A 9,574-nucleotide genomic window follows, 5' to 3' on the forward strand; every position below is an offset into this window, starting at 1 on the left:
GATAACTCGACTGGCGGTGTCAAGAAGATCCATGTGCTGGATTTGTCGAGCAATTCTTTATCTGAAGCCAATTTGTTTTTGAGGTGGTTATGAGATCAAGTAGTCTCGGCTCGCTCAACTGGCCTAAAGAACCTGTTCCTCAATGCTCCATGACTAACCGCAGAGACAAGAGTCTTCTCTAGCACTTATGTCACTTCCCCAGAGTTTCTGCTATTTAGTCTCAGATAAAGACAAGGGCTTTTGAAGAAGAAGAAAGCTCACAGAGTCGTATGCTCATGTGAGAACTCGTCTAGCAGTGATGTTTGTTTGTGGCATCTCTCCATGAGATTAATCCACTTCAGTTCTCGTCACAGGTGATGTCGAGATGCATTCTTACCACAAACTTGGTCACAGGTTGAAGTGGTTGCAGCGATAGGCTCTGATCTGATTTTTCTCGAGGCATCGCTGCTGTAAGGTCTAGCATGAGCTGACTCTTCTGAATTCTTGTTCCCCTCTGTTCTTGGAGGAAGACTTGGAGGAAAGAGGAGAAGCAATGCAATTAGAAGCTCTCTGAATCAATCCATCGAACAAGACGTGTGCAGATCCGAACCTCGACAACTTTCACTGCGTCTCTCTTATGCTCTATGTTCCAGAAACAAACGAGGCCTCTCCTCATCTCCTTCAACACGCTGAGAAGCTCCTGAGGAACCTTAGGGCTTTTGACCCGTCTGTCAATGGCGTCGTCCGAGCGGTTTTGATCGTCTTTCTTAATGTTTCGTATCAGAAAGTAGCGGCTCCGACATCGTTGATCTTTGTCATCGTCTTTCTCTTGTGGCCACGAGATCCCGATGACCTTCCAAGGTTCTCACTCCTCGTCTTCTTCGCGACTTTCGCTTGACCTTGATCAGTCCGAGAAGACCAATCCCAGAAGCTTCACCGGCGGAACGAAACTCAATCATCGAGATCGCCATCGCCGCTCCGAGCCATCTCCGTGAGCCGAAGGACCTGACGGTGAGCTGAGAGTCTTGGGTTCGTTGGTGGGTACATCGAAAGCAAAGCTTTCATGTTGGTTGAAGAAAGCTTCGAACTTTGACCTGTTATGGTCAATATCTCTTGCTCCGTAGAACCAAAGCCGATTGGTGAAGAAACAAGACGACATTGTTGCTATTTTCTTTTTTAGATCTTGATTCTCTCAAGTTTGATATGATTCGAAGATAGTTCTCATTGTCTCTCTTCATTCTAGCGCCAACTGTTTGACCCAAAAACGGTGTTTATGCTGGTGATGTTTGTTGGAATCATACAATAAAGAATCTAAGGATAATGATTAGATTATTGAGGTTTAGGAGAAATTTTGAAAGAATCAAATGAGAAATGAACATCAAAAAGAGTTTATTGATCGAAGATTGTATTACAAGAATGGTTTCTAGTGTAAAGAAAATCTAAGAATCCATAAAGTCTTTGTAAGAAGTGTTCTATGTCTAAAATGGAAGAAAAAAAGATCGTTTGCTAAAGAGAAATGTCTCTAGTAAAATAGATCTAGTTCATTGTGTAATGGGGCGGAAGATGTAAATCCACCCGAACATTAGGCACTTTAATATTTGCTCGAAGTGGTTGTGGTTGTTTTTGTACCTAAAACTAAGGCTCTTCTTCTTAGTAATTGGTGATCACTCGAAATCCATGGCGAGTCCTTTTCTCGGGAGATTCTTCGTCTTCTCGATAATCTTCTTCCTCCAATCGCAGGGGGAAGAAGAAGAGAGTCCCATCACTCGATTCCAGCAATACCTTGGATTCAAAACTGCACATCCAAACCCAAACTACACGGCGCCGATATCTTTTCTGGTTGACCAAGCCCAATCAATCGGGCTAACAACCCGAACCATGGAATACGTATCAGGAAAGCCAGTTCTTCTCGTAACATGGCTCGGCTCAGACCCTAAGCTTCCTTCGATTCTCTTGAACTCCCATCTCGATTCCGTCCCCGCGGAAGCTGACAAATGGATTCACCCTCCCTTCTCAGCTCACCGAACCGTCGATGGTCTTATATACGCTCGCGGCGCGCAGGATGATAAGTGCATCGGGGTTCAGTATCTTGAATCAATCAGGAATTTAAAATCAAGAAGAGGCTTCTCTCCTCTCCGTACTGTTCACATCTCTTACGTCCCTGACGAAGAGATCGGAGGATTCGACGGGATGGCAAAGTTCGCGGCCTCGTCCGATTTCGCGGAGCTGAATGTTGGCTTCGCTATGGATGAAGGGCAAGCGAGTCCGGGAGATGAGTTCAGGGTTTTCTTCGCTGATCGGACTCCATGGGAGCTCGTGATCCGAGCTGAAGGCATCCCAGGGCATGGTGCTAAGCTTTATGACAACGGAGCTATGGAGAATTTGATGAAGAGTGTTGAACTAATCTCCATGTTCAGAGAGACGCAGTTTGATTTCGTCAAAGCTGGGAAAGCCGCCAATTCCCAAGTTATCTCTGTGAATCCAGTTTATCTCAAAGCAGGAACTCCTTCCAACACTGTAAAGCTCTCCATTTCTATAATCTCCCTTTTTTTCCCACTCTTTGAATAAAGCTTTTGTTTCTTTTTAGGGATTTGTGATGAATATGCAGCCTTCCGAGGCTGAAGCTGGGTATGATCTTAGGCTGCCTCCAATGGCTGATCCTGATGTTATCAAGACAAGAATTTCTCAGGAATGGGCTCCTTCTATTAGGAACATGACCTACACGGTAAATATGAATATCAAATTTTCTTTAGTTACTTTAATTCAACTATACAAGGATATGAGATGTCCTAAGCAAAGCTTAGTTGAAACAGAGACTCCATTAGGCTTTTAGGTAACTCTGACGTCTTGTTTAAGATTATTTGTCTTATTTCTTTTGGAGCTTCCACATTAGTTTTGTGAAAATGAGGATACCGGATGCGAATGATACCTTTGAATAATTATCTCTCTAGTTGATTAACAACGTTTTATTTTATCAAACCTCTGTTTTAGCTTGCTTTAATACAAGAATCTGAGATGTCCTAAGCCTATCTTAAGTAAATCTGCAGCTACAGAGCTATGTACTTTCATTTATGATGTTACAAATGTTTTACCATCTCTTCCACCAGATAAAGGAGAAAGGGAAACTAAGAGACCATTTAGGACGACCGATAATGACTGCAACAAATGATTCGAATCCTTGGTGGTCTGTCTTCAAGCAAGCTGTTGAAGCAACTGGAGGAAAGCTCGCAAAGCCTGAAATCTTGGCTTCAACCACAGATGCACGCTATATTCGCACTCTGGGAATTCCACTTGTGGGTTTCTCACCAATGATCAATACTCCCATCTTATTGCATGACCATAACGAGGTATTGGAACGATGATATTATCTCTTGGCATATCTCTGTGTTCCATATTTCGAATCACAACGCTGATTGAAATAAAAACTTTCTCTGTTACAGTTTCTTAAAGATACCGTGTTCTTGAAAGGAATAGAAGTATATGAATCGGTTATCAGCGCTTTAAGTTCCTTTGAGGGAGTATCTGATCAAGCGATCTGAAAGCATGTTTCTGTGGAAGCAATTGTGACAGGTTGCATGAAAATGATCAAGGCTCACACATTGCTATGTCCAAGAAGTGTATGTTGCAGTTTCACCCATTTTCATGTAAAACTATTTCTATCGACATTCGTTCGAGTTCTGTGACCCTGAGTGGCTGGTAATAATAGTTTGTATATATTTGTCATTTGATTTGTGTGCATAAAATTTCAAACTCTGAAGGAGAAATGTCACTGGTGCTTGGAGCATGATTTCACACACTGTTGATCTTTCAAGAACTTGATTCCTTTTTTTGTGGGTTGCTGTGGGGGGGGGAGCTACTGGTAACTCTATTCCTATCCGTCTCAGTCAATGAGTATCCTTATGACCAAACAAGGATCAGCATACGTTTCAAGTAGAGTTTCATGATGCCAAACAGCAAACAACTTGTGGGGAATAAGGGTATAGGATGCTGAATTATTGATGGGACTGGAAAAGCTAGGAAAGAATAACATCCCCTAGACTATATTTACGAAGTGAATTTGCCACATGTACTTTCTACAATCAATTTCATAAAACAAATATGACATGACTACTGAAATTGATGACATGTCTTATACTTTAATATGACATGGACAATTGCATTTAATGTTAATTTATATTTTTGGTAAACTTTTTAAAATATGGTAATAACCCATATATTACATTTAATGTCAATTTATATTTTTGAATTTTTTTTAGAATATGGAAATAACTCATAAATCATCATTAAAATAAATATATTCACATATGAGATTATAAATTTCGAAATATAATTTAATTATATATTTTTAAATTATACAATTTTATTACTAAAATTTTCAAAAATGTATACAATTTTTTTAGAAAATTATAAAAATTTAATCGAAAAATTATTATTTTCTTATATATCTACAAATTTTATAAATACTGTTTAATTTTAATTTTTGGTAATTATGCAACTTTTACAAATTTATTTAATATATTTAATTAAAATAAATAGATAGAAAAATCTATCTAAGATTATAATTTCAAATATATAAATTACAGAAAAGTTACAATATTAATAAAATTTTATTTTAAAATATAATTTAAATTTATCTGTTAAAAAATATTTTAAATTTTTTTACTGCACATGGTGCAGGAAGACACCTAGTTTGTCTAAATAAGTTGAGAAAGCCAGTCAATAAATTAATATCTTACGATTTTGATTGAAGACATAATTTCACCAATATTAGAGGGAAGACATAATTTCACGATTTTAGCGAGAAAACATAGTTTCACGGTTCTAACGGAAATACGTAATTTCACAATTTTGGTGGAAAGACATAATTTCGCAATTTTGGGGGTAAAACATAACTTCACAATTTTGGCGGAAAACTCAATTTTGTTGAAGGAAGGGGGGGAGGCAACTGGTAACTCTATTCATATCCAACTCAATTAATGAGTATCCTTATGACCAAACAAGGACTAGCATACATTTCAGGTAGATTTTATCGATCCCAACCTCAAGCAACTTCTTGGGAAAAGGGTATATGATGATGAATTATCGATGGGACTGGAAATGGTAGGAAGAGTAACATTTGTCTAAATAAGTTGAGAAGCCCAGCCAATCTGAAAGACCGGTCGTCATATGAAGATCTCAGCAATGTGCAAAGAAAGCATAGTCAGTATTGTTTTCTATAAGAGCTTCTCAAAGACTCCATCCCTAGTAGTGGTGTCAACTCGGCAGACTGTTTGTGGGGTAGCCCCAGTTCTATTTATTTTGGACAAGCTATGGACGTCTACAATTAACAAATAGTCCAATCAGACAAAAGCCAATTGGTATGTCCATCTAGGCAAAGACTAAATGGACAAGAAAACACAGTGTTATAGCTTTGGCGAGAAAACACGGTTTTGGCGGGAAATAAGGATCTTACAGTTTTGATGGAAGATGTAATTTGCAATTTTAGATGAAAATACATAATTTCACGATTTTGGCGGGAAAACATAGTTTCACGGTTGTAACGGAAATACATAATTTCACAATTTTGGCAGAAAAATGTAATTTCACAATTTTGGCAGTAAAACGCAGCTTTGTGGGAGGGGGGGGGATGCAACTGGTAACTCTATTCCTATCCATCTCTGGAAATAAGTATCCTTATGACCAAACAAGACCAGCATACGTTTCAAGTAGAGCTTCAGGAGCACAACCAACTTGTTAGGCATAAGGGTATAGGATGCTGAATCATCAATGGGACTGGAAAATGTAGGAAAGAGTAACATTTTTCTAAATAAGTTGCGAGAGCCAGCCAATCTGAAACACTGGTAGTCATATGAAGATCTAAGCATTCTGCGAAGAAAGCATAGTTAGTATTATTTTCTACAAGAGCATTTGAAAGACTCCATCCCTAGTAGTGGTGCAACCGGACAGACTGTATGTGGGCTAGCCCCAGTTCTATTCATTTTGGACAGGCGATGGACGTCTCCAATTAATAAATAGTCCAATCAGACAAAAGACTAAATGGTATGGTCCATCTAGGCAAACACTAAATAGACAAGAAAACGTAGTTCTATAGTTTTGGCAAAAAAACACAGTTTTGGCAGAAAATTAAGATTTTACAGTTTTGATGAACAACGAAATTTCACAATTTTAGTGGGAAAACATAGTTTCACAGGTTTAGCGGGAATACATAATTTCACAATTTTGGATGGAAAAAAAGAAATTTAACAATTTTGGCCGAAAAACGTAATTTTATGGTTTTGATGGGAGAACATAATTTCATTGTTTTGGTGGGGAAACATAATTTTTTGTTTTGGCGGAAAAACTTAAATTTCACATTTTTGGCGAGAAAACATCATTTCAAACTGTTAGCGGGAAAACGTGATTTCACTGTTTTGGCCAGAAAATGAAATTTTACCGTTTTAGCGGGAAGAAATTTAATATTACGGTTTTGCCGGGAAAACATAATTTTATTGTTTTGGTGGGAAAAGATAATTCTTGTTTTGGCAGTAAAATATAATTTTATGGTTTTGGAGGGAAACATATTTCACGGTTTTAGCAGAAAAAACATTATTTCATGGTTTTAGCGAGAAAACATATTTTATAGTTTTGTCTGACAAACTTGTTTTCACGGTTCTTGTGGGAAAATGTGATTTTCTGATTTCGGTGGCAAAGCATAATTTCGTAGTTGTCGATAAAACATAGTTTTATAATTTGGGAAAGAAAACATAAAAATTTTGGAGAGGAAAAATTATAAATTAATAATTAAAAATAAATATTATTGGGCATTCATGGGTCCGGTCAGCCCACTTGGACATGGTATTTATTGGCCTATGATATTTTTTTGGACCATTGCCGATTACACACCAACTATTAAAGCCGAAAATTTAAATAGTCCATATGGACAAGCCCAATTTGGCGCTGGACGGACCATTTGGCAGCTCTAATCAAGAAGCATCAGGCCAAAAGCCATGAAAAGGAGTTGCTCGTGATGCAAAGGGAAAGGATATCAAAATGCACCAGGAAGTGATTCAAAGTGATCATCATGAGAGTAGTGGGGAAATCACTTAGAGTCTATAGAAGAGAGTGGAGTGCACTCGGTGTAGAGGAAGGGTTCAAACGATATGTTTGTCGAGATGATGACACATAATTTGAGCCAAGTCTTCAAAATAAATTGGTCGAGAGGTATGTCGATGGATGCATTAGAGTATGATGCATTACTTGTAATCTATTCCACTGCAACAAGAGCTGTATCATGATAACACATGAAGAAGCACACATGTGAGTTTGTGAAGTAAGTCCTAATATTAAGAATACGTTTTAACTTAGTATCCCCCTAGTGACGTTCTGATTTAACGAGTGCATATCTCATGGGGGAGAACAACATTGTGTGATAGATTCCTTGACGTAGATAGTGCATATCTTGTAGGGGTGAAAAGCATATCTAATATGGAAGATCTAGATAGTGCACATCTCGTGGGGAAAAACATATAGTGTGGAAGTTTCCAGGTGAGGAAGCATGGTTGTTGAACCAGAAGGATGTTTTCCTTGATCGGCAAACAAAACCAAAAAGGGAAGGTTGAAGATACAAGCTGAAGCTTGTAGATGTGACTTGGCGAACTCTGATTGCCACTCAGTTGCTAGAAGAATTTCATGGTATATCTTTTGGTAACACGACATCCTATACTTTTACCATATCCACTCTTTAGATGGTCAGCCCATATTCGAGGAGCCGTTGAAGGGCATTATAGGCAGTTATCCCTTCGGAGATCGCTGAATAGGAGGTACATGTTTATGAAGGTTAATGGGGCATTGGGTTTTTTTGTTTTGCCGTCGCGCTGGTAAGTTGCCTCAAAATTTCCAAGCGTTAATTTATCTGTAGCATCTCCAACTGATTCATTATATTTGTTCCAGCTGTTTCCCATCCTGTACTGTTTAGTGGGAAGGCGGCGGTAAAAGTGGCACTGGCTATTCCAAGGCAGTTAAGATGGGTTTCGTTTTGGGTTATTCGAGAGGCTTTGGGTAAGTTTATCCTTTCTTGGATGTCTGATACGAGCTATGAATTAGCTGTTTACTTTCCCACTTTCCCTTTTGTTGTATTTTTCACGGAATAATCTGGAGATCTCGGTGGCTTCCATTTACGATGAGTATGATAGGATGAAAGCGTGGAAGAGGCGTTCTGTAGTAACCTTCCCGAAGGGGTAAAGTGGTCGAGATCGACAGAGTCGGAATTTGGAGCCGAGATTTTAGGAATCAAAGTATGATTCGTAATGTTGAGTTTTGATCATATAAAACTTGACATGATTCGAGGAAAATAGAAGATTTGTCGAGCATCAACTTGGTGGTCGAATCGCGTGCGATAAGGATCGATCGAGAACTTGTGAAGTATGAGGTAGTTGAAGAATTGATCGTGGGTGAACCATGAGTCAAATATGCCACTTGACTATGGTTAGACAATGATAGATTGATAAGAAGATCGTTTTGAGAGCATAACATTTTTGGAGCACGATGTTTTTGAAGCTCGACGTTTTAAAACACGACGTGTTTGGAAAAACTTTTTATCAAGTAAAATATTATGTTGGGAACATAATATGTCGGAAGCGGGACGGGAGTTAAGCAGGACGGGAAGTCAGCACGACGGGATCGAAGCACCACGAAAAACCCTGAAATTGGACGAGAACCCTAATTTTGGTATTATGAAATTTTTCGATGAAACCAAAGGATCAGAAATATTTACCGCCAAGGTCAGAATTCAGTCTGGAGTTTATTAAAAATGTTCAGCGCATCAGAACGGGAGTGAGAAAATATTATGGATTAATCGCGAGTCGAAAATATGCCGGAAGGGCCGAAATCAGACAAATGGACCGAGAAGCTCGAGGTGGCTCAATGCATGTGATCAGAACGTGGTGTTAACTGTTCAGCAAGCTGAGTGTCTACAGAAACTCGAGTTGTTGACGTGCATGGAAGCAGGGCATGCGGTTTGACATGTCAGAGCACGAGATGTCGCCGTACCTGCAACCAGAGAATGCTGATCGACATGTAGGGATCGGTGTGTCGCGACGCATGCACTCCAGCCATGCAGCAAGCCATGTGAACGTGGGTGTGTCTCTGTACATGAGCCTAAGCCATGCATCAAGACATGTGTGCGCCCGTGTGTCGCCGCGCATGCGACCAGAAGCATGCAGGCTGACACACAGGCGATCGTGTGGCGTGTTCTCACTGGCCAGCGACTTCTATAAATACCCAACCCCGCCCTTCAGTTTCAGACATCCATTCCACACCAAAGCCAGTCCAAAAACGCGGGTAGAGAGAGAGAGAGAGAGAGAGAGAGAGGGAGAGAGAGAGAGTGAGAGAGAGAGAGAGAGAGAGAGAGATAGAGAGAGAGAGAAAGTGGTTCCTAATTTCCCAGAGGTCCCGGAGATCTGTTAATACCACACGCTAAGAAATTAAAACACGAGATATCAACGACAAAGTACAAAAATCGTGAAGAGAGAGCAAAATAGATCTTAATCCGAATCCGTGTTTAAGCGTTACAACAAGGTATAAGCCTGGGCTAGAGAGCTGTCGGCGAGATTCCTAG

At 39.5% G+C, this 9,574-nt stretch overlaps 1 protein-coding gene across 1 annotated transcript; it reads left to right on the top strand.

Annotated features, from left to right (window-relative positions):
• Positions 1 to 1,559: 1,559 nt before the first annotated feature.
• On the top strand, positions 1,560 to 3,773 carry LOC106300828 (aminoacylase-1). Its single transcript, XM_013737061.1, has 4 exons — positions 1,560 to 2,496; positions 2,567 to 2,704; positions 3,087 to 3,326; positions 3,420 to 3,773. The coding sequence occupies exons 1-4, from the start codon at positions 1,657 to 1,659 to the stop codon at positions 3,516 to 3,518; spliced, it is 1,317 nt and encodes a 438-aa protein (XP_013592515.1). The 5' UTR covers positions 1,560 to 1,656; the 3' UTR covers positions 3,519 to 3,773.
• The last annotated feature ends 5,801 nt before the right edge of the window (positions 3,774 to 9,574 follow it).

This window comes from Brassica oleracea, chromosome C6, assembly GCF_000695525.1.
Source record: "Brassica oleracea var. oleracea cultivar TO1000 chromosome C6, BOL, whole genome shotgun sequence".
Lineage (NCBI taxonomy): Eukaryota > Viridiplantae > Streptophyta > Magnoliopsida > Brassicales > Brassicaceae > Brassica > Brassica oleracea.

What these genes read in the sequence shown, in the direction of transcription:
- LOC106300828 (XM_013737061.1), top strand. Translation starts at nt 1,657, where the DNA reads ATGGCGAGTCCTTTTCTCGGGAGATTCTTCGTCTTCTCGATAATCTTC. An exon ending in CAGGAACTCCTTCCAACACT is followed by an intron (nt 2,497 to 2,566) that starts GTAAAGCTCTCC and finishes GTTTCTTTTTAG; the next exon opens with GGATTTGTGATGAATATGCA. An exon ending in TATTGCATGACCATAACGAG is followed by an intron (nt 3,327 to 3,419) that starts GTATTGGAACGA and finishes TCTCTGTTACAG; the next exon opens with TTTCTTAAAGATACCGTGTT.